The sequence below is a fragment of the Eucyclogobius newberryi genome, unplaced genomic scaffold (genome assembly GCF_026437365.1).
Source record: "Eucyclogobius newberryi isolate DKJ021-1_F unplaced genomic scaffold, fEucNew1.0.hap1 SCAF_14, whole genome shotgun sequence".
Lineage (NCBI taxonomy): Eukaryota > Metazoa > Chordata > Actinopteri > Gobiiformes > Gobiidae > Eucyclogobius > Eucyclogobius newberryi.
In genome coordinates, this window is record NW_027315768.1 from 26826223 (window position 1) to 26851766 (window position 25544).

At 40.7% G+C, this 25544-nt stretch overlaps 1 protein-coding gene across 1 annotated transcript in view; it reads left to right on the forward strand.

The window, feature by feature from the left end:
• Nucleotides 1–25544, forward strand: part of thsd7ba (thrombospondin, type I, domain containing 7Ba) — a 274964-nt gene that overhangs the window by 233573 nt on the left and 15847 nt on the right. Inside the window, exons 16-21 of the mRNA XM_072443961.1 lie at nucleotides 10719–10852; nucleotides 11600–11756; nucleotides 15390–15531; nucleotides 15682–15797; nucleotides 21329–21446; nucleotides 23660–23805. Of these exons, the coding sequence (XP_072300062.1) occupies nucleotides 10719–10852; nucleotides 11600–11756; nucleotides 15390–15531; nucleotides 15682–15797; nucleotides 21329–21446; nucleotides 23660–23805 (813 nt within the window). The remainder of the gene's footprint in view (nucleotides 1–10718; nucleotides 10853–11599; nucleotides 11757–15389; nucleotides 15532–15681; nucleotides 15798–21328; nucleotides 21447–23659; nucleotides 23806–25544) is intronic.

Here is a 25544-nt window from a genome sequence, read left to right on the forward strand (position 1 = left end):
CTGGCAGCTCTGTGCTCCTCCGTCCTCCTCCGTGCTCCTCCGTGCTCCTCTGTGCTCCTCCGTGCTCCTCCGTGCTCCTCCGTCCTCCTCCGTGCTCCTCCGTCCTCCTCCGTGCTCCTCCGTGCTCCTCCGTGCTCCTCCGTGCTCCTCCGTCCTCCTCCGTGCTCCTCCGTGCTCCTCCGTGCTCCTCTGTGCTCCTCCGTGCTCCTCCGTGCTCCTCCGTGCTCCTCCGTCCTCCTCCGTGCTCCTCCGTGCTCCTCGGTGCTCCTCCGTGCTCCTCCGTGCTCCTCCGTGCTCCTCCGTGCTCCTCCGTGCTCCTCCGTGCTCCTCCGTGCTCCTTGTAAATACACCTCTGTTTAAACAATGATTAGTCAGCGGAGCCGCTTTGTTTCATTCTACAGCTGTGCGACGGCATAATGGGACCGTGTCGAATGATCCGCGAGGCAGATGAAGAGGTCCACGGTGGCAGAGTGGTTAACGCGTTCTGCCTGAAAATCAGAAATGTTTTTATTGTCGTGGATGGTGAATATCGATGCAGATTTCACCCGATCTCATTCAAAACTAAGCTGCGCCGGGCCCGGTTTGTCCTTGGATGGGTCCCGCGGTGGGGCAAGATTGGCTCTAGTACAAACTGTTGTTGTGTCCAAGTGTTTTTATGAAGTGCAGTTTCACTTTGGCCCAGGTCACCCTTGAAAAGCGATTTGGATCTTAATGTTTTATCACCTCGTTTAATGAAGGTAAATAAAATAAATGGACAAATGTGGTGTGTGATTGAGTGGCTGGCGGTGCCGGAGTAGCTCACAGAGTCATGTTCCCCGATGGAGGGTCTACTACAAAGGAGAAATCTATAAACAATGATTGATGATGAACAATTCTCATTATTTGTTTTGGATTGTCTCCACAAACTTGGCGTATTAATCCCATGGTTTAAAGTCGTCTCAACTGCCAACAGTCACGTCTGTGGAGTTGAATGATGAATAATGGCTCGACTTTCTGAGGCTACTGGGGAAAAACACAAAAAGCAACACAATTTTGTTCATGTTCACAGAGAAGACGTTGTTAGGCCCAGTAATTACAGAGAGATTAAGCCTAAACCAGGTCGTCAACTCTGCAATAAGACAGTTAAACAACAAGTTCCCCTACAGAGATCACTCAAATGCTCACCAGCTCAATCATAAACTACACATGGGCATAAGGATCCATTCCGGATTTTGAGGATTTGCCGTGGCAACTGTCATTCGTTGTAGCTGAAGCACACTTCAAATCAAAATGTTATATCTTTTGAATCGGGAAAGATCGTCACTAAATCTTCAAGTCAGGAAAGAATCAATTTGTCTGAAACCCATGATTAGGGATTGTAGACTTCTGTGAGGTCATGTGAACGATTATGTCTTCTTGCCCCGTATTTGAGTATTGTATTTGTAAAGCTGAGTATTTTGGGGCTCCTGTGAGTTTTCTCTAAAGAGCCAGTTCAGGAAAAGGTCACGGGAAGGTGTCTATTGTGAGAAAATACCTGGTGGAATTTTGTCTGTGAATGAAGCAAACCATTGTCCAGGCTTCCACCCAGACTCTCAAACTCAAAACTCACCGTTATGTAGTGTAATGGGCAGACATTCAAGCTGTGACACTGCTTAGTTCTCCTTTATTTTCAATTCAACAACAGGTGAAGGCCAACACACCGAATGTACACGTTTTATTGTTGTTCCTGACGTTTTGAAGATTTTGATCCCTTTTCAAGCTGCTATAGGTCACACAGTATATGCTTTAGTGTCCTTCAAACCGCGTGATCTTTCCTTAATCGCCTGTAAATTGAGGCCCACTGCTGAGGCCCTGCTTCTGGTCACACTTGTTCCACTCATGACCATCTGGTTCAACAGTCAGATGCTATGATCAGGGTTCTTAGTGTGAATGTACAGGCAAATCTTAATGAAGTGTCAGTGTGGAAAGAGGTGTCAGCTATAATCAAAAACTCCCCTCACACTCGGCGGGTTAGTGTTAAGTTACGGGTAATTACATGAAAAAACATACTCTTGGCAGCACTCTCACATGTTGATTACGTAGTCAACGAGTCGAGTGATCATTTCTTTTTTAAATTGAGATTTTCAATACATTTTTTAACAAATGAAGCTTGAAAAATGCTGACTGAAGCCTTCTATATAGAGAACATTCACAAATAAAGTGTATTGAATGTATGTAAGGTGAAAATGCAGACATCCACACAGACAAAAGGCCATCACAAAAAATGTATGACACAAACTGCACCAACAATAAAGGACTGGACCGACATCATAAAGGACATATGGAAAATGGAAAAAAATCACATATGGACTGAACTTGGAAATGGACAAATTCGACATAAACTGGACAAAATGGGACTCACATTATGGATCAGGTGTGCTCTAACCTTGTATTGTATTGTCATTTGGTTGCATTATTCTAAAAACGGTCATCTCAAACAATACACACTTTGTATTTTCTCTGGCTCCGCCCACTCCGCACTTTCTTTTCTTTTTTTTCTTCTTTTTTTCTCCTTTTTATTTTATTTAAAAAAAAATTCTCTTCTTCTTTCTCTTTTTTTCTCTTTCGACAATGTTACTGGACTGTATCTTTATTCACACACACGTTTTGATCGGTCCGTGTTCATTCTTTCAATAAAAAAATAATAAAAAAAGAAAAGAAAATACAGACATATCTGATTGTTTTATGAGCTTCTGAGTTAATAATGCAACGCTCTGTTGTTACAAGATAGTCCAGACAGCAATTATGATCATGAAAACACAATAACAGTTATGTTTCTAATGGTCTAGACATGGCAGTCTCCTCCACACTGTCTTCACTGTCCCCTCTCAAACTCTGTCAGTACCTGTAGTTGTTCCTTTCCCCGCTGCCTCTCAGTCTGATCAGTGCTAAACCTCTCCTGCTCTCCATTAGCTCCCGTGCCTCCCGCAGCCCTGTGCAGGCGGAGCAGGCTGGCACCGGCGAGGGGTAATTAACTGTTACTGATGCGACGGCACGGGCTCCGTATAGGTCCAGCCCCAAAACCTGACAGCGTTTCCAACCATACGGCGTCATCCGCTCCAACTCAGAAAGGCCACACTCCACTTTTCCACCTCTTAACCTTCTTCACATCCAGATGGTCCTCTGCACTTACCTCAAATACAAAGGTTAATCATAGCTTTTACCGCATAATTATGAAACAAATTGCTCAGAGTGTCTGTGCAAATGCTAAATATATTGGATTTAATGAGGGTGTTGGTTAAAACAGATTAAAAGGTAGGACATCTTTGCCTGCTAATCTTTAATAGTACAAATAATAATCATCATCATAATTTGTTGCTTAATTATAGCTTCCATTCTCAATCCTCTTGTTTGCTGTTCGTATTATCATGCGATTTACTCCTGCCTGTCACGTTTAAATGAAAACCTCATCATAGATTCCCGTGCAGCGTCAGCCGTTTTCCGTTTCACTGAAATAAATTACTGCAGATGACGTTTTAGCGATACCTCATTACATGCTGTTTATTCTTTATGGAGATTTCTATCTGTTGCTACCATTAAATGTGGATTATTTCTTACAAACGCCACATTCTTGAGGGTTTAGAATTAAGGACTGAAGTGATGCATCCACTGTAAATGCAATAGATGTTGGTATAATAGAGGAGCTGCTTTTATGAACCGCTAAGAATAAAACAATGATTAAACACTATAAGTGGATTTGAGGCGGGGGAAAAAATATTGATTTTTAGTAGAAATATTGCTTATTTTCCACCTTCCACAGTATTGAAACATTCCAAAGAATCACCATCGATCTGAAAATCTGTATTGCCTTCTCTATTGAACCATCAAGTCATTTGCACCATTTTCTGTAAATTGTCATGCATCGTAATACAAGGGCTGGATTAAGGTAAAAATCAAGCATAAAATAGTAACAAATGCGAAGATTAAATTGCTTCATCTGTTAAAGTTCTTTTGTTCACCGTGTCTGAAAACATTTGTGGGGTTAAGTGAGGTTAAATAGAACAAATCCTGATAAATCTCGTCCTTCAATAGAACTGTTTATTGGAGAAAATAAATTGGAGAAGGAGTTTTGTTCGGAAATGCAAACAACTTGACATCAAAATAATGAATATTACTGAGTTTAAAATTTGGTCTAATAGTTTCAAGCAAACTCTGATGAACTCTAATTTAATGTCACTGATTTATAACGTTAACCAACTGTATTCAAATGTATAATGTTTGAAAATGTTTCCTTTTATATGCATGTTTTTTCTGGTTCCCTCAGAAATGGCTTTATAAGTCTTATGTAAAATGCAAAGGCTTTGATCCCGCTCCTGGCAGTCTTGGCTCCGCAGAGAGATGCTGTTTTCTTTTATTATAATTATCGGGAAATGTGCTCGGATTATTTTGTCATCCAGGATTAAGAGTGGATCTGTGCTACACTTTTCATCAGCCCTGATCCCTTGCACTTATCATTAATACATTGCTTGATACTTAAAATACATATGTCCCCTTCTCAGTGTAAAATATAAGGTTTGAGGTGATAGTGGTGGGTTCTCTTCACCTTCCATCAAAGTGAATGGGCTGTAGATGAGTTTATGATGTATAATGCCCCACTTAACCAACTTTTTTATTTTTCTACAAGACATTTAGGCATAATCATGTATAGCAAACGTTTGCTCAATTCATGGCTTGCTGTTAGTTCATTTTTCTTGACATGGACGCTGTTTTGAAGAGCTTTCACCTTGAAACACCAGCAGTGTCCAATCTAAACCTTGTATACCTACTAAGTATTTTCAGTGAGATCTAGTTAACTCATATACAGAGGAATTCATTGTTTTGTATGTAATATAACAATGTAATCAACAAAATTAAGCAAGACACTTTAACTTGACTCTATCAATTCTTTAGATTTATACTGTAATTCCCGATTTTGGCAATGTTTGGCACATAAAAGGCACATAAAACAATACATAATGAAACTGCAGTAAAAGTTTCAAGTTATAATCTCCAGATTTAATATTTTGTACAATTTACCTGCAGTGTCTTGGAGGAGAGGGTTACAGGGTGACAAAGTAGTACTGCAATCTTTCCGTTTTTCATCACATTGGGCTTTTCCTCCGTGCACAAAGCAGCGCTGTTTTATTTACTTGCTGGAGACCCCCACATTTTCTCCCATTTTCTCTTGATCATACCACCTCCAGTAACAGTACATACACTATATACTCTAATGTGTTTGTAGCTTGCGCAGAGGCTGTCATTACTGAAAGTGCATTGTTCTAATGGCTGTTGTTTACTTTGGCACATTTGAACTGCTTGTCTTATTGCTATACAGTGCATTGGAGAGGTCATCTTCACTGCCATTGTTTTTCTCATCTGTGAGCTGGTGGACAGACTTACTGGGCTGCATTTGAAGTTTGAGGAGTTTTATCTTAACAGTTAGGGGTTTCTATATGGCTCATTTCCCAGTGGAGTCTTTGTACAAGTCTATAAATGTATGTACTGTAACAAGCTCAGGCCGTTATGTGAGTCAAAACTATTCTATACACTATACACTATTCTCACTGATATGACGTAATGCAGGGTTTGGAAACTTTAAAGGTCCTAAATTAGAATTAAAGAACATTCACAAGAACAAGGACACTCACTTATTGTTGCAAAACCTTTGTTGACATGTTTAGAGACAGTAGAAGGCAGTCAGTCAACTAAATATGTTTTTTTATGACCAGTAACAGAAGAATTTAAGCAAACAGTTGAAAACATCCCCAAACAAGTGTCTCCATTTTAAATACAAAAGTAATAAAACATTAGACTGTATTCATTGGGTTTCAATTGTGTGTGTATTACATTTTAAGTGACAATTAGTTCATGCAATATCACATTTTGAATTTGGCTGAATCCCAAATGGTTTTCTGTTCAAATATGCCTCGATTTTATTCTCAACGATTCATAAGAAAATCACCCATTCCAAAATAAAGTACTTACTTAACACTAATTAGTGATGTTTTGTATGTATTTAAACTCAATTTCAAGAAGAAAGATGTCGTTTCCCTTCTCTATTATGTAGTCATTATAAAGCCCTTGTAATTTGGATTTCATGTTAACCTTGTGATACTCATTTGCGTGCATGAAAGACATCGGCGGTCTATTTATTCAGTGTGGGGAGAAGAATCTGGAGCCATTCCCAGGTTTGGAGTGTGAAGCAGGGAACACTGGACACATGCCAGTTCATCTCAGGGCAGACACTTCAAATACATCATTTATACTCCCACCTCCAGGCACTTAAAAGTCATTCTATGAGACTGTCAACTTGGTTTGAATGAATTTCAGGAAAACGTATCGCATGAAATGATCGAGTTTGAGCTGGAACAGTACTGAAATGTTAGGATAGTATAGTATATAGTTCAGTATAGGCGAGTCGTCAACAGTTTGCATTGATCTTAATGTCTGTTAAGGTTAGATTGCGCTTCATTGTCCTCATAGACAAATTGACCCACTCTCATCTCAGAATTTGATCTCACTCTCATCTCCAGATCCTTCACTCGGACTGGGCTGGAGGATTGTTTGTGTTGTGCATGTTTGGGTTGATGAGTGTCAGCTTCTTCCTAGTTATAGCTACATTTCAGTTTTGTTCTTCATAAGTCACTGGTTCTTGGTAATTATGCTGTGGCTTGAACCCAAAGTCCTGGTTTTGTCGATGTGTTTGCTCGTTTACTCCTGCTCCACTGTATTTCATGTAACAGCATGTTCTTCCATGACTTTTCCCCTCTCACATCTCCAGACATGTTCAGCCATCCAAGGCACAATCATTTGGTTTGGCAAAACATCATCTTATCTGCGAAATGAGCCACAATTTAGTCAGATTAATTAAAGACAAAACAGAATGCATTTATTCTAATAACTTTCTGGCCACCAGTCTTATTCAGATAAATATAATATATGTAATTATCCATTGTGCTCTTTAAATCACACATGGTCTCATTGCTATTGCCATAATACTCTGAACAACAGCATGCATTCTTGTGAGCAGATCAGGGTCTTTATAAAACAGTACATGGAACTCTGGACAAATGTTCAAATGTATTAAGTATGCACTCCCGCAGGTCATTTCCTCCTCTCGGATCACACCTGGAGCAGAAATCTGCGCCTCCTCCTCTCTAAGTGACTTATGAATAAGATTTACCTAAACATGAGCCAATAATAAGCTGGCTTTGCAGACACAAGTGCACAGCCCCACATCAAGCCGTCTTTTTATTATCCCAACCTTAACAAGGAATATCACGAAGGCCAAGTTTATTCCCCGTTTTGTACAAACACATGCTTTATAAATGAGACCATGGCCTGTATCCATAGAGATGCATACGTTTAATGCCATACAGTGGAACAGTCCAGGCAAAGCAATAACATTGTCACAGAGACAAGCCGATGCTCCACCACAATACAATTCCTATTTAGAAGAGAATAATTCTAAAACACAAATGCCAAATTTTAAGTCCCTCCTATTCTCTGAAATATATATATATATATATATATATATATATATATATATATATATATATATATATATTTTACACTTTTATATACTTTATAACCCTATGAATGTGGCCAGTGACTGTACGTTTGACTCATTGCACAACTAACACAAAACTAATCCATCTCTGGTTGTCTTCTCTCCCCCTCACTCCCCCTGGCTTGTCTTGCACTGCTAACACGGACATCCACGCAGGCTCAGGTCAGTGCTTTTATTCTTTGCTCATTTTAGACAATTAGACAAAATGCATGCTACATCTCCAGCCAGTCGCGTCGCACTACGACCCTGCTCTGCCCTTTTGCTCACAGGATGGAAAATTATTAGATTGGTGCCACTTAGACCAAAATACAGCTTCTCATTAGTCTTGAGATGGAAATTTGAATAGGAGCGGTGCAAGGCATTTTAGGAACTCATTCAAGCCACTTTGATATGTTTCAAGACTGTAATTGGCTTGAATTCAGGAGAAGAGCAATAGTTTGGCTTTTTTGCATCTTTATATCTAAGGTGACAGGTCTGTTCTTCCATTTTACCATCTAAAACATTTATGTGGGTGGACTAAATACATTTTTTTGATTGGTTCGGCCTCATTTGTCCTGCTGTCTGTTTTCTGGTTAGTATCTCCATACATTCATATACATAGCTTATACATCTACTATTGAATGGCAATTTAGAGTGTAGAACAGGATGTGTTGGTTGGAATAAGAAATGGGATCTGTTGCGTAGGTGCCGGTGGACTCTTCTGGTGTTTCTGATTACAAGGGATTGATTCAGTCTGGTGCTTGTGATTTTAATGAATTTTGTAATAACTCCTCAATTGGTTTGGTGTTCTGTCAGTAATGGACCATTTTTAACAACATGTTTCAAAATGAATTGTTGGCACTGCTCACTTAGTCCTTTCTAGTACAATGGATTCTTACTCTGCTTCTCTATTATTGACCAAAGACTGTTTCATTGTGTGATTCTCTAACTTTCCGTCAGTTAAATCAACAAGTCTGAGACGCCCACTGAGGCAAATGCTGCTACACAAATGAGTGTAATCGAAACATTGCAGCTCTGTATCTTCTTTAAACGTGCTTGGGAAACTCTTGTACACCCACTTATGATCTTACTGTACAACAATCGCTGATGCAGTGTTCATTCACAGACAAAAGGCCGTCCCCATCACACCGTCCCGTCGACCACACGCTTCACTCACTCCCTGCACTGCGCATATTGTTCTGAATGGCAGGGCCTCTCGGTGTTGCAGTGACTGTGGCGAGAGCTCGAGTGCAGCGCAGTGCAGAAGATGCCAGTTTACCCAGCAGGGGCATCTGCAGGGACAGATGGGAGATGATGAGGAGTGTAATAGGCATCTGTGTGGCCCGTGGGGATGCTATACTCGTTCTGCAGGCGCTTTACACACACGCTCAGAAACACACATTACAGCTTGTCATAGCTTTCCCTGCAAATTGTCCTCAGGAGAATACCTTTTACTCTGGCAGATTGTTACATAGATTGAGAGTAAACACACTTGTTTACAGGAGCAGTTTTCATAGTTGAAGAGCCGCTGATATGAGGGAAGGAATTGGCGCCGAACTGCTCCCACTCGCATAAAAAGCTGCTGTGAACTTTAGATGATAATAATGGAAAAAAATAAAAACTGCAGTTTGCAATGGCAACGCCTGGTAACTGGGGAGACTTGGATTGGAGGTTTTGCAGTAAAGTCCCAAATTGCATGAACATTTCCATTTTTGGTACCTGTTTTTCAAATCTAATTGAAATAGTAACATATTTTTTATTTATTTTATTTATTTTATTTATTTTATTTATTTTATTTATTTTATTTATTTTATTTATTTTATTTATTTTATTTATTTTATTTATTTTATTTATTTTATTTATTTTATTTATTTTATTTATTTTATTTATTTTATTTATTTTATTTGTTTATTCTATTTATTCTATTTATTATTATTTATTTAGGAAAGACGGTGTGAATTGGGGGATGAGAGAGAAGGGACATACAGTAAATTGTCAGGATTCGATCTCACGACACTGTAGTTGAGCCTTAACCACTCGACCACTGGGCAGCACAGTAACATCATTTGTATAAAATTGTCAAACCAATATTTCTTCCTTGATATATTGATTACAAACCTCTACATTTTGCGTTGTCTCAACCTAATCACACAGATTCTGTTATATTCTGTTGACAGTGTGCAGTCATGCTCTTCCTCTTATGTTTTATTCATCATGTGCTGCCAGCATACTCCATAAAGCATCCATACATTATTTCTGTTTCTCTGTGGTGCAGGTGTAGCAGAATAGTAAGAATAATTTTAGAGCTTACTTGCCTTTTTATAACTCTTTGAATGAATATAATCATAAGAAGTGGTAAGGTTATACTAACTCTGAACCCTCAGAACTTTTACCAATTCCTGCTGATTATATTATACAATACGGAAGAATCAATTCTGTATAAAATATTTTAAAAGTAGCAGAGGTGTGCAGAAGTGAAAATGTGGAGGACTAAGGATAAAATAACCTGCTACTATATCTTGACAAAATTAAAATGATTAAAATTCACAATTTCTTTCTCTGCCAAAGGAAATATTTGCACTTGTTTTTGTAATATGAATCATACAAGAATAATATTAAAGCTCTCACTCATGATAGTGACGTCGGCTTGTTATTGAATCAATCCCCTCGATCTTCATTTCTCACTCAAAATCCTGCAGGGGGCGCACCCTGCACAGTCTGTTGCGATTGATTTGGCTTCGTTAGAGATTCCCACTTTCACTCTCATTTAGCTGCATGCATTTGTGTGCTGTCCAACAGATTGATTTAATGTAACTGTTTATTTAACAATTACGCAATCAATAAAGTCTGTTGCGATTCATGGACTTCAGATATAATTTATTCAGTTACACATTTCTTTACATATCTTACCTTTTACATGGCCTGGTGGCACCAACTGCTTGAGATTTAAATTAAAACTATGAAATACATGACTGTATTTTGATCCCTTAATGCTGGCTGTTGAATATATTGTGGACTCAGTGTTGTTGGCGTCTTCTGTTAAAACATGTGCAGAGGCAAAGCAATAATATCTCAATCAAAAAGTGACATAGTGCACCTTTAAACGCCAGTACTCGTTTGCCTTTCATCCGCCTCGTCTGAATCCTTATCTCTTCTGTGTTCATATGTGCAGGTTTATGAAGCGGTGCCGTGTCACAGCGAGTGCAGCCAGTACGAGTGGCGGATCGAGCCCTGGTCCATTTGCACCATCAACAGTGTGAGCGACGGGCCACTCTGCGGGGAAGGAGTCCAGAGCCGCAAGATCAGGTCAGTAAACCCTTCAGCCTGGCACTGTGCGCTGGCTCTTGGCACCGCCGGGTTTCACTGGGAACTGCTACACTGGCTCTAGTGCTTTCTGGCATTCAGTCATGGGTTTTGACACTGGCTATGCCCAAGGAAAGCAAACAGTCAAAACACGCCAATGCTTACTAATGAGGAGTTTGTGCATGTTCAGTTCAGCATTTTAGATGGCTCAGATCAGGATTAATATTGTGACCACTGAAATGAATATACTGGTAAATAAATAAGAGATAATCTTGCAGCCTTCGTGCATGCATTCATAGTACTTTAAAGGCTGGAATAGACAAGTCCTTTTTGAAAATGTATTGTATGAATCACATTTTTTACCTGGTAGCAGGATGTCAACCCCCAAGAAGTTCTGAACAAAACAAATGTAATTTCCTGTATTCTGGTGCCTTTTGAATGGAATATTGTTAGAAACGTATTTCTTATTTCACTGTGAGGGCCCCTACAGTCCTTAATCTTCTCTGCTCCGCCACTGCTCATGTTGTTCTTGCTCTGAATGAGGCTCCAGAAAACACTATAGATTTGACCTGCTGTGCTGTTCAACCAAATTACTCCACTCCCAGGTCAAAGAAAATACATTGTGAAAGCACTTAGACCTATAGAGATCTATATTTTGCACAGTTCTTACAGAAATATCATGAAAATGACCTATTTAGGAGGTGCCTAGAGCCTACAGCGGTTACACGGTTTCCTCTGCTCCTCTGTAAGGTGTGTTAAGCTGGAAGCTCACAGCAGCGAGCTCAATACCGTGGAGGACAGTCTTTGTGACCAGGAGGACATGCCCCCCAGAGCCCAGGTCTGCTCCCTGTCCTGTCCCCAAGACTGTGTGCTGTCGCTATGGGGACCGTGGACCAACTGCCTGCAGGTATGAGCCTTAATGTGACTTAAACTCACAGTTAGAGCTGTCACAATGTCTACTTTAGTTTAAGCAACTACAGAAATCCTTAATGTACTCACATTCACACTGTTTAATTCCTCTAGTATGAGCCGCTGTTTTCTATGAGATGTGCTCTATACATAAAGATGATAAAGTTAAGTTAATTGATTTAGCATAAACAGAATAATTAATAGCACATTCCATTTAGGCCTACTTTCTGGGGTATAGCTTGGAATTGCTTATCTTTGCTTCTTGATTTCCTACACAATGTGATGTTGAAGGCATTAACCTCCTCAGTGTTTGTTTTGCTGTATTGTGGTGTTATAGGGAATGCTACTTTTTCCTCTACAATGCCCCAACAAGGCCATAGTGCAAAGGTTTTGGGTTTTATATTGCAAGCTGCACAGAAACCAATCTAAAGGATTATAGTTTGCTTGACGTTCTATGCTGCTGCTGCTGCTGCTGCTACAAAACACTGCAATTTATCCCTGGGACTTAACCATGACATTTGATATTTGATATTGAATTACAAGGTGCACTACGAGACTTTTCCATTTGAGAAGTATTTCCTGCCTGTCTCTACTAAGAATGTATGACAGAATCCCAATAGACTTATTGTGCATTTTTTCAATGTATTTATTCAATGTTTGTCTCCATGAAGGTAGAAATGCAATAATGTGGAACATACTTGACAAAAAATAACATCTAACAAGCACTTTACTGTCCATTAAACTAAATATGTTGTCAAGTAAATGATTGCTGATTACTTATATGTTGTACCCTTTACTGCTTTATAGTCCCAAGCAATGTATAAGTGTTACTAACACAACACTTTGCATAAGCTGTAGTTCACTTTGTCTTTGGAAAAGGGCAGGTTTGTCTATTAATGTTAATGATGTTTACACCTGCTACATTTTAAATGGCCTATAAACAACCTTGCTTCTAGATGAGTGAAATTGTATAATATTGTGAGAATGTTGTTTTGAGCGATATACACATTTTTATTAACAAGTGTATCATTTATAGTAAAAATAATAATGAAAAAGTTGTGTTGTAAACTTTCAAATAAGGGTATAAGGTGATATTTCTGCACTTTAGTTTGTCTTTGAATTGAACAGACATTTCATGTTTGTCTAATTATTAAACCTCAACTAATACGTTTAAAGATATGTTTGAACATGTTGATTGACACAACATAGTCTGAATACCTCAATTTATTTGGGTTTTTTCTTCAAATCAAAGTGAAACAAGAAAAAAAAAAAACGAAAAAGTCACATGCACTTTTTTGATCTTCCTCCATAACCACGGTTCAGTTCAGTTATATCAGCACTGTGCACATGACAATGAGTGTGACTATTGTCAGCCAGTCCTGACATGTTTAAACCATTCCCGAGGTAAATCGCAGGTGAAAAGCTGGCGTCTGACCTGATTAACAACACCACACACTTTTATTGTCGCCTGTAAATTAAAATCACGCTGATCCGACTGCGAAAAAGTTCTGCAAACACATTCCCCACCACTCCAGTTTGAATCCCTGTAAGACGCCAATTAAACCATAACAGCCTTATTAAACATTTACAGCTAATTTGCCTCTTGTATAACTTAACTCGGTGTAGCGCCGTAAAACTCCCATGTAAAACGCACCGCTGCTCTTTTTCAATGGTCAGCTCGTGTTTTCACCATCGCACCATCAAGCTCGGAGCAGAGAGAGAATCGCCTTTACAGACGGGCCGAGGAACGCTTAGTGCAGAATCCACGCGCGTATTGTAATTGGTCATGGTTGTATGGCTCTGGGCTGTTTCTGCTCTCAGGAGGATGTTTCTAGTGTAGCCGGCATTAAGTGGGGATGTAAAGTAAAGTAAAGCAGAGTATCGAGAAACCAGTGTTGTCGTGGTGCTGAAGTGTCGACTATTTTGATGCTATGGCTTGACAATCAATGCTAATTTTGATACAGCCATGATAGTAAAAACAGTATAATGTCATTTTCCACACAAACAAAAGCAGTTTCTTTATCATTACCTTGTGGTCCGGTCGTATACTAATCAGGAAAGGTTCATTTTGTTCCTAATTGTTGTCATTCTTTCAATCTCGATTCTAGTTTATAGTTTTGATGTTCATTTTGACAACCTTACTTAAAACTGCTTCTAATGTTTGACTTCTAAGGATGTCAGTTCATAGATGTTATAATAAACTCGTCATTTTTGTTGTAATTTGAATCATTAATTAAGTCTTTAGTAGAAACAGTTGCTACTCTCTAATGCCATGATACTATGATTAATTAAACAAAATGTTATAATTCAGTACGTAAATGTCATGTAACAAAGCAGACAAAGATGGTTGTATCAAAGTTTGTTTTTCCTTACTTTACTCTGGCCCTTTTTGTGTGGCATTTCCCCCTGTCCCCAATGTCTCTTTAAGTTTCCCCTGTTTTCAGTTTCACCCCCAAAATCATTAGGCACCTAATGGGGCAGGACTCCTTTAAAAAGTAACTTCTGAATTAGAGAAGACATTTTGGTAAAACAAGGGCAGAGAAAAGTGCAACACATCAGCACAAGTTTATCTTGAATCAATTAAAACCATTAGGCATTGCTTTGTTTCTCTAAATGGGATATTTTTCCTGGGGCAGTTTATTCTTTGTTTGTTGATGTTCCACTTGTTTGAAGGTTTTTGCCTCTCGTGTCCATCTGCTGCACTACCAGAGTTCTGTGCACACTTTCTTTTAACTTGTCAGTATAGCCTGACTAAGCCTACTTTGGATTGAAAAGGATCAGAACCAGGTGGAAACCCAGTAATGACTTTGTTTTATTGTACATTAACAAACACAACTATTCATAGGGAATTATCAAACAAGGATTTTGCTTCTGTTAAATGTTCAGAATTAAATTATTCTGGGTCCTGAAAGAAGACTTAATTACATTGATCCCTAACGAAGGACTAAACCTGTCAAAAACTGTATTATATTCAGTTGTAAAACCACCATCACTTTCCCTGCACCACATGTTCTGTTTGTCTCCCTGGAGACGTCACTGCTTTGTCTGGAATGTTCCACCGTGTGGCATTAAACGCATCACACAGACACAAAACCACTTACAGTATCCAACTTACATGTCAAATTTGTGAACCCATACATTGTAAGAATGCAATTTTTTATTTTTATTTTAAAATAAAGACACATGTAATTGAATAAGTGCAAGATTTATGTGGTTTAGATCATATTGTGGAACATTCCATGCAAAGCAAAAACATCTCTATGGAGACAAGCCGGTTGTGGACTCTCCACTAGTTATATGGTCCACGTTTAGCTAAAGGTGGGAGATACATCCAAGACATGCTTTAGAGATATGCAACATTAGATAATATACATTAGATAAACGTATGTTGTCTATAAATAAAGCTATTAAAATGACTTAAAAATGAGGCAGAAAAATCTAGTGTCATCTCCCCAAAAAGGGACATTTCTGCCCTTTTATGTCTTGACTTGAACTTCAAACAAGACATTTACACATTTGAGATCATTCCTTATGTATTGTTAAAATATTGTTTTAAAATCACGATAACGCAAAAAAAAACAACATCATTAACAACCTTAACATTTTTCTTTCTTTTCTAAAATCTCTGCAGTGCGATCAAAACAACACAAGGACCAGGAGCAGACACGTCCTCCGACTCCCAGCCAATGAGAAGTGGCCATGTCCAGACCTCATCCAATCAGAGCCATGCGTTCAAAACTCCACCTGCTTCACTTATGAGTTCAAAGTGTCAGGTACAAACATCACATTATATTGTCTTTTGTTCACACGTTGATATATGTTGCCAAACAAGTCCAAGTACAGTTCTGTGCACGCTCACACTGGATGTAACTGAGGTTACAATTACGTGTGGACTGCAGACCTGAGTGTGTGTTTTATTACAGACTGGAGCACTTGCCAGCTGAGCGAAAATGCTCTCTGCGGCCAGGGTTCAAAAGTGCGGCGTGTCGACTGTCTCCGCGGTGATGGGAAGATGGTGGAGTTGCACAAATGTGAACAGGTAATATACAATCAATCAGCTTCTAGTCAAGCGTTTACTGCTATGATTGGACCACTGTGAAAATTATGATTTGGTTACTTTGCAGCTAAATAATGTGATACAGAATGTAAATGGAGGAGTGTGGAGTCACTTGTTATGAGAGGCTGGTTCTCTTCGACCATACACATGCAGCTTTTAAGTAGGCATGTGCAAGGTGGATTTTGAGACAATTTTGCCCCTGGTCTTGGTGTTAACTTGGGCGTTGCGGAGCTCATTTCCTGACATATTGCGTCGGCACAATTACAGGCAGCACAGGCCATGGAATTCTAAACAAGAGGTGTGATCATGAGGAAATGTGAGGTGGAGTGAAGCAAACCGAGGGCGTGGTCTGGTGCCTTCTGTGAATGGCCAGAATCATAAGGCCACAGTTATTTCATTACTTGGTTTACGGATCCGCCGCACTTAGATTATTGATTTGATAAATAAAATAAATGATTACCATTTTTTTTTTATTTTTATAAAATACCGCCGTCAACGTAAAATAGCTTTAAATGAAATATACCGTGGTGCCTTTTGGGTAAACCTTTTGGGAAATTGAAATGATATTTATATTTCGCCTGCCTGTTCAATATATTTCATTTAAAAATCCGTAAACCAAGTAATAAAATAACTGCGGCCTAACTAATAAACTTCAAAACAAGTGCAGTGGAGTTATAATCATAAGAAAACAACCTTCATAAATAACACACATTATAAGATACAGAATGGTTGAATGTTTCTCTCACTCATACAAACAGTGCAGCGCTGTTACGCACTCGGCTCTTTGCTGGGCACCTCCACCTCCGGACACCTGTTACTGGGAGCTCTGGGCCAGACTGGACCGTGCAGACGTCCACAGTGGGCTCTGTCCTCTCGCCCTCCGGACCACCCACGCAGCATCCCACCGAGCACAGGGGTCCAGCTGTGTGTAAGGGTGCGGGGCCGACGCAAACATCGCTGCCTGTTCTTTCTTTGCCTGGATGTGAGGCCATGACAGCAAACATCTCCCACACAGGAGGTGCTTTTGGATGCCACAGTTATCGGTCAAATGCTTATCACCATATACGTACTGGCACCATCCCACCGCCAACGTTAAGGTCGTGATGCTAGCTAAAGTGTGACCCGCAGTGTTTAATGCTAATGTACACTCTATTTTCTGAGTTTGTCTTCTGTATTTGACTCATCCTTTAATGCCTCTGGGGAACCCTGTCAGGAGCTGTGTGCAGTGTGTGTGGGAACTAGATTAGCCTCTTCATGGACACAGGTTTCAGCTTCCTGTTTGTACGGCCATTTTGAATGCTTTCGTGTGAACGTCATTTACTTGCAGAGGAAAAATACTTTACAAAATAAGCTCACAGACCTAACCTCTCTCTTATTTGCGGTTTTAAAGCATCCGTTGCAGGGCAGGCATTGGATTTGAGCACAGAGCTTCAAAAGAGACATCTTGTACAACACGCATTTGATCTCTTCTACCCACAATCCTATTACAGCTCCGACTGAAAGGAGTACAGGGATAACCTCTCGTGTTTTTAAGGAGCTTGAGAAAGTAACAGAGTGATGACAGCCTAGAGACATCCAGAGTTGCCACTATAGCGCCGGAGTATTAGAGTAAGAGTTAGGGGACTTGTAGTGTTACTGTTGGTGATGTGTGACTGCAGATTTAGACCAGACCAGATTAGAATACACCGCAGAAACAGGACACTTCAACTACTACGAGTGCAAACAGGCCTTTCCCTATAACACATTATGACGTGCGATATATAATGCTACAGAAAATATCACCCAATAAACACCTGACACATTAACCCTGAAGCAGATTAATCCCCCTCATAAAAGTAAATAAATAAAGGTGCAATGTTATAAAAGGTCATGAGCTGCTATGAATGAATAGCACAATGAACCGTTGCTTTTCTAGTAGCAGTAGTAGTAGTAGTAGTAGTAGTAGTAGTAGTAGTAGTAGTAGTAGTAGCAGCAGTAGCAGTAGCAGTAGCAGTAGTAGACACCGTATTTTCCGGACTATGAGTTACATCGGTATATAAGTATAAGTAAGTATAAGTCGCACCTTTTTTCATAGTTTTGGCCGGGGTGCGACTTATATAATCCGGAAAATACAATACTAAGGAAAAGGCTCAGGCTTGTTATTAACTTCAATACCACAATTATAATGAATGTTTTAGACAGTAGACTGATTTTCAATATTAAATAATGTCGGTGTAATCCCTCATTCGTCCAGGCGTGTTCCATAGTAGAAAAAGCTTCAGTTGTTTCATCTGGACTCAGTTTGAAAAAATAGACGTTTCGACTCTCATCCAAGAGTCATTGTCAATAACAGAATTTAGGTCGAGAACTCCGATATTAATACTGTTCTGTGGTAAGACCCGCCCATTGGGAGGAGCCTTCCTGAAGTAGAAAGAGTTGTTTGTTTCAACAGAAACTCCCCCTTGTATCTACCGAGCTAGCCTATTCAGAATCTTAATGGCCTATTAGAATCCTCTTTGTCTTTGTGAGACCCTGGCTCAACCACCCTGAGTACCTGATTAGCATCTAAATTCCCTGGTCCTGGTCCTCTACCTTTCCAGGGGTTCAGTATTCCATTATAGATACCAGGAAGATTGAATCTTAACCCTCCATTTCTGTTTAAAGAAGGTCTTTCTTTTTTAACAAAAATAGCTTCCTTGACTCCTCTTTCAAACCATCTTTTCTCCTGCTTAAAACCTTCACCTCACCGTCTTCAAACGAGTGATTAGAGGCTTCAAGATGGAGATGCACGGCACTCTGAGGTCCTGAACTTGTATTTCTTCTGTGCTGATAGAGCCTCTTGTGTAGAGGCTGTTTTGTCTCACCTATGTACCGTTCTTTACAACTTTCTTCACTGCATTGGATCGAATAAACTACATTGCTCTGTTTTTGAGTCGGCAACTTGTCCTTTGGGTGAACCAGTTTTTGTCTTAAAGTGTTTCCTGGTTTAAAATAAACAGGGACTTCGTGTTGTCTAAAAATTCTCTGCAGTTTTTCCGACAGGCCAGACACATAAGGGATAGAGACACCCTTCCTTCTCTGTTCAGTTTCCCTTTTGTCCTGCTTCTTGGTTCTCTTCACTCTGTTGAGAGCCCAAGCGGGGTAACCACAGGCTGAGAGGGCATTTCGGACATGTTTTTCCTCTTTCTTCTTGCCCTCTGAGCTGGTGGGCACACCTTGAGCTCTGTGTTGTAAGGTTCTGATCACCCCCAGCTTGTGCTGTAGTGGGTGGTTGGAACCAAAGAGCAGATACTGGTCCGTGTGTGTAGGTTTCCTATATACTTCTATTTGGAGTTTCCCGTCCTCTCCTCTGATCGTGGAACAATCAAGAAAGGCCAAGCGATTCTCCTTAGCGTCTTCTCTTGTAAACCTGATATGTGGGTCCACCGCATTGATGTGATCAGAGAAGGTTTCCAGCTCTTGTTTCTTGATTGTTACAAACGTATCATCGACATAGCGAAGCCACAGGTTTGGGGCTATGCCTGAGAATGAGGACAGTGCCTTCTTCTCAAAGTGCTCCATGTACAGGTTGGCCACTATGGGAGAGACGGGCGAGCCCATGGCACAGCCATGAATCTGTCTGTAAAATTGTCCCCGGAATTGAAAGTAAGTGGTGTTCAGACAGATGTCCAACAGTTTACATATGTGTTCAGGTGTCAGTTTGGTCCTTTCCTGTAGGGTGGTGTCTTCCTGCAGTCTGATCCTCACTGCTGCTACTGCATCAGAGGTCGGGATGCAGGTGAAAAGGGACACAACATCATATGAAATCATGAGGTCATCTGGGTCCAGTTGGAGATGTTTCACTTTATCCACAAAGTTGTGCGTGTTTTCCACATGATGTTCCGAATTCCCCACAAGTGGAGCCAATATAGTTGTTAAATGCTTGGCCACATTGTAAGTGATGGAATCTGTGCTGCACACTATGGGTCTGAGTGGAACATCCTTTTTGTGTATTTTTGGAAGGCCATAAATGCAAGGCATGGCTTCACCAGGATACAGTCTGTAATACAGAGGCCGGTCTATCGCTTCCTCTTTTTCCAGCCTTTGTAAACAGTCTATCACTTTCTTCTTGTAGCCACTGGTCGGATCTCTTTTCAAGCGCTCGTATGTGGTCGTGTCCTCGAGGAGGCTGTGGACTTTGGCTTCGTAATCAGCTGCGTTGAGAGTCACAGTGCAACGTCCCTTGTCTGCTGGGAGGATGTTGATGCTATGATCTTTTTCCAGTGCTGAAAGTGCTTTTCTCTCTTCAGATGTGATATTTGAAGGCGGTGGTTTGGCACTCTTCAGAGTCGCTGTGACACGTAACCTCAGGTCTGCAGCCTCCGATTCAGTCATTTTGTTGTTCCTAATTGCCGTTTCAGTGGCTGTGATGTAGTCCTCTGTAGGGATGTGTTTAGAGGTGACAGAAAAGTTGAGCCCTTTAGAGAGCACCTCCTTTTCTGCCTGTGTCAGGACACCATCTGATAGGTTCTTAATCCAATTGTGTTTGCTGGTCGCTAATTTGTCTGTCTCAGTCCAAATGTCTAGCTCGACCTCACATTCTTTTTGTTCAAAAGAATGTTGAACTTCTTGATTTGGCGTTCTTTGCTCTTCCTGTGCTGTGCTTCTTGTGCTGTCTGTGTGAAATCCAGCACTCTTTTGAAAGCTTCTTCAGGGAGTATGCTGGTTAATTTCTCCTGTAAAGTTCCTGTTCTGTCTTTCAATTTATCAATTCTGACGTTGTTTTCCTGGATCCTTTCACTGAGCATCTGCATAAGGCTCCTTCTCCAAATCTTCTCTGCTCTGTGTCCTCTGACCGGTGATTTGATCTGCAGGCTCTTCGGGATCATGTTGTTCTGTCTGCATCTAAGATTGAACCTCAAGTGATTCCTGTTGTCTGCTAGTTTCCTGGCTACAGATTCGAGTTCCCGAACTAAATCCAAGGTCTTACCACAGAACAGTATTAATATCGGAGTTCTCGATCTAAATTCTTTTATTGACAATGACTCTTGGATGAGAGTCGAAACGTCTATTTTTTCTAACTGAGTCCAGATGACTACAACTGAAGTTTTTTCTACTATATTAAATAATAGTGTTGGAGAAGCAGAACGAGCTCAGAGGCACAATGTATGCACATTCTAGTTGTATTAGATCAGCGCCAACATGTTTCGACAAGGACTATTTCAGGTCAAATGTTTTTCTGTTAATGTGATTTTTTTGTTTGAATTAGTATCTTGCTCTAGTTTTAGTATCAAGTGTCATCATTTTTTGGGGGGGATTTTTCGGCCCACAGATTTTATCAGACAGGACAGTTCTAGCATGACATGGGGATGAGAGATGGAGGACATGCAGCAAATTGTCAAAGCCAGGATTCAAACTCGCTGCTGCCGGCCGCGCAGAGCCTGGCACATGTGCAGCCGCCTTAACCACTCAACCACCGGGCAGCACTGGTATCTTACTGTCAGTACTTTTGACAGCGGCACTTAAAACTCTGGTACATGACACTTGTGTTGCAGTTTGTCCTGCTCAACAACTGGACCCTGTCAGAGAGCTGCGAGGTGGACTGTCCCGTCAGCTGTGTCCTCTCTGATTGGTCGCCCTGGGCCGAGTGCTCCCACAGCTGCGGCAGCAAAGGTAAACACGCTCTAACTACACCCACAGGGGGCGCCGTCGAGATGAGCAGGCGCCAGACAGCGGATCAACCATAGACAGACCCACTCCTCATTATGCCATCCACTCCGGCCGTCACAGTGTTGTTGAATACTTTATGAATACATTTAAATGTGTTAAAGTATTTACAGGCACGTGTAACATGATGCCTCATTACACAAGGGAAGAACTGTTTTAAACGTAACAATTAACAATATTTAAATTCTGTACACGTCTAATTATTTAATGTATTCATATTTTTCTATGTTAATCAAGGTTAATTTAAATGTATATAAATAATTCATTTTCACTTGATGAGTTAATTATTTTTTAAATGCAATTAGCAATCAGTAAAGTGCCTCTGTGTTTCTTTTGAGGCAGCCACCTTCTGACCTCGCATATCACGCCAGGCTAATGATTTGGCCGGGATGCATACATAGTTTCTCCAGTTACAATTCAAAGTCTGTTATTCTTGAATTAAGTTGACTGCTAGAATTTGTCAATTTATTTTTTGAATTTGTTTTTGGCTTTCTTCACTGTTGACCTCATGTTCAAAAAGATCTGTTTTAATGGGACAATGAATGTGACTTTTTATAGGGATACTGTTCTTCTTTGTTCATTAAGTCTTTTGTTGCTTTTTGCGTCATGAATAGACCTGGCATTGAAATCATAAAAGTGTTTATTTTAAAAACAACCAGACGGCAGTGTTAATTTCTTATACTTACTCTTGTAACAGTAACAAGTTCATCTTCCCTCTTTGAATAAGTCAACAAGTAGCTTTATGTTGACAATATAATTGATTTGAATATGTGTGTCATGCCCTTGGCCTTCAAATATTATACATTCTTTCCAATTACATTCATTTCAAATTATAAATCAAAGTCTTTATTATTTAATCTTACTCTCTCTTACTCAAGGTGAGACACTTGAAACAAAATTGTACAATCTGAATGTGTTTAATTATTTCCTTTAATCGACTTTATAGACTTATATGGACATATATAGATTTATATTATAACTTCACCTCTCATTTCAAGATGTATTTTGTTCAAAGAGGGATGTAAAATCACCAAACCAACACGATCCAATTCCAAACCTGATTAAATACGTATTTATCTACAAAAATATCATCTTTTGTATGTAATATGTTATCAAAATGAAGCAATAACTTTAAACTTGGCGCTGTCCATTTTCTTAGACTTATTGGTCCCAAAACATTTGTACACATGGAATGCCTCATTATTTTTATATGTAAACATGACATGGTGAAAAAGTTGTATTAATACAAAATGCATTCATACAAATTGTCCTTACATTTATGTTAGAAAACTACAGTAAAAGATTCAAAGCAGTGCCCCCAACTCGTTTTTTCATACTTTCTGGGACCACTACTTTGTACTTGAATAACACTATTTTAAATAACACAACACTTCCCACCTCAAATAATTGACGCGTTCAGGTTTTTACGTTCTCAGGCTAACGGCACAGAAAAGGCTCAACTTATTATTTTCACAACACATTTCTTGCGTAACTCCCATAAATGTCATACTTTTGTGCATCTGCCTTTATCCTCTGCTCCAGCCGTCACCTCGCTGTCATAACCGCAGCAGATGGAGACCACTAAACTTTTACTTTGCTTTTCAGCTCAAAACTCACTGGATGGCAGCTGTTGATTCCCCAAAGCTGTACTTTCTCCCTCCTGATCCCTCCCTCCCCCCGCACAATATTAATAACACACTCGAAGCAGGCACTTGTGTTGGAAAGGCCCGGGATGTGAGCGTAAAGTGCTTTGCTGACACATGATGTATGGGCTGTAGCACTAATTCCTCTTTGTCACCGCGGAGATATTTTCAGGGGTAAAGAGAAAGCCACGGCGCCATTTCCCTCGCGAGTAACTGATCATCATTCATCTCCCTGGCTAAGCTTTTACTAACTGATATTTTATGAGGCGTTTGTGTTTGCGCTTTGATGCGTTCGGTGTGCGGCGCCCCACGTGCCTTTAGTCTCTAGTGTATAAATATCACTGCATTTCCATTCAGCTTTCACTCACCAGCTATTTGTCATCCTCACGCGGCAAAATGTCACCGCGTCGCTCGGATCCGCGCTCACGGACGGATAAGGATGTGGCGTGACCGTGGTAATCGATTTATCGGTGGAGATTGCCTGTTGTGATTGATGCATTGGTCTCGGTGTTGTAGGTCAGTCGCTTCGCGCCAGGAGGATTTTGCAAAAGGCCCACGAAGAGGGTCGTCCGTGTCCCGGCCTGCTCACCCAGACCAGACCCTGTCCCATAAAGCCCTGCTACGACTGGGTGCTGAGTGACTGGTCGCCCTGCATCGTAGAGGTAGGACTGCAGTATACGCCGTTATTTATGTGAAAGTAATTATTGTTTACTTGGGAATTCCATAATGAAGATATTTCGGAATCAGAAAAGGTTTGTTGCCAAATTCACTATCTAGGAACTTTACGCTGTTAACGTGCAACATACAACAAGAAATAATGATAATCGCAAAATATATCAAAAAGCCATGCATAAAAATGACTGCTGCCTGAGGGGCGTGGCTCAAATAGTCCGTGTCCAGGGTGAGAAGGGTCAGCTCTGATCCGACCTGCTCGTCCCAGAGTCCTAGAGACGTACAGGTCCTGCAGAGATGGAAGTCTGCAGCCGATCAAGCAATGTGTTGATTAAAGACAAGCAAAAAGGAGACAAATGTTGAGAATGTTAGGAATAGGCTGTTTCAGGGAGCAGAGGAGGAGCTGTGAGAGCAGGACCGACCCAGAACCACTGTCAGACCAGGACCGACCCAGAACTAAACCAGGTCTAACTCAGGCAGGACCAGGACTCCCTCAGGACACATGTTTTACAGGTCTAACCCAAACCAGGACTCACACAGGACTGAACCAGGTCTGACCCAAACCAGGACTGAACCAGGTCTGACCCAAACCTATAGTATTTGGACAATTACATTAGTTTACCATTGAATGAGTTAGTTATAAATAAAAAAATATTGTGATGTGATTTCCTGCTTTTCTTTTAAACTCTTTTTTGTTCTTATCACTCACTGGTTTAAAATGTTTAACTAAAAAATACAAATATACATGATATTTACACACAAATAGTTACTCACGGTTTAATAGTTATGTAATTTGGTTATGGATGTAATTACCATGGATATGGACTTTTTGAGCCACTCCCCTCAGGCAGGAGGCCACTCCCCTCAGACAGGAGGCCACTCCCCTCAGACAGGAGGCCGCTCCCCTCAGACAGGAGGCCACTCCCCTCAGACAGGAGGCCACTCCCCTCAGGCAGGAGGCCACTCCCCTCAGGTAGGAGGCCACTCCCCTCAGACAGGAGGCCACTCCCCTCAGGCAGGAGGCCACTCCCCTCAGGCAGGAGGCCACTCCCCTCAGGCAGGAGGCCACTCCCCTCAGACAGGAGGCCACTCCCCTCAGACAGGAGGCCACTCCCCTCAGGCAGGAGGCCACTCCCCTCAGGCAGGAGGCCACTCCCCTCAGACAGGAGGCCACTCCCCTCAGGCAGGAGGCCACTCCCCTCAGGCAGGAGGCCACTCCCCTCAGGCAGGAGGTATGGACCAGAACCTCCACCACAAGAACAGTTTCTTTCTTTCCCTGTGCCGTTGGACTCATGAATACTTCTTAAACACTGTCACTTCAACCATAATGTTATCACTCACTGCACTGGTCACATTCTGCATAGACGATTTTTATAGCTTATTGTTATGAATTATTCATTGTTCATTGTTTTATTGTTTTGTGCTGCATCGATCACCAAGACAAGTTCTTATGTTTTTGAATGTTGTTCAGTGACAATGGCAATAAACCTATTCTGTTTCTGATTATAGGCCCATTTAGGCTAAATGAACAGGAAGCCCTCGACCAAGTCCGTGCTCATAAAGTAGCCCTCGGCCCTACATAGTTGTCCAAAAGCAAAGCACATTAGTATAAAAGTGTTAAAACAGAGGGCCTTCTTTTCCCATTAGCAGCATGTACTTGATACCTATTAACCTCACAAATAGGCCACATCTCGTATATCAGCAGGTTAATGGGATGCATGCTGCCCTC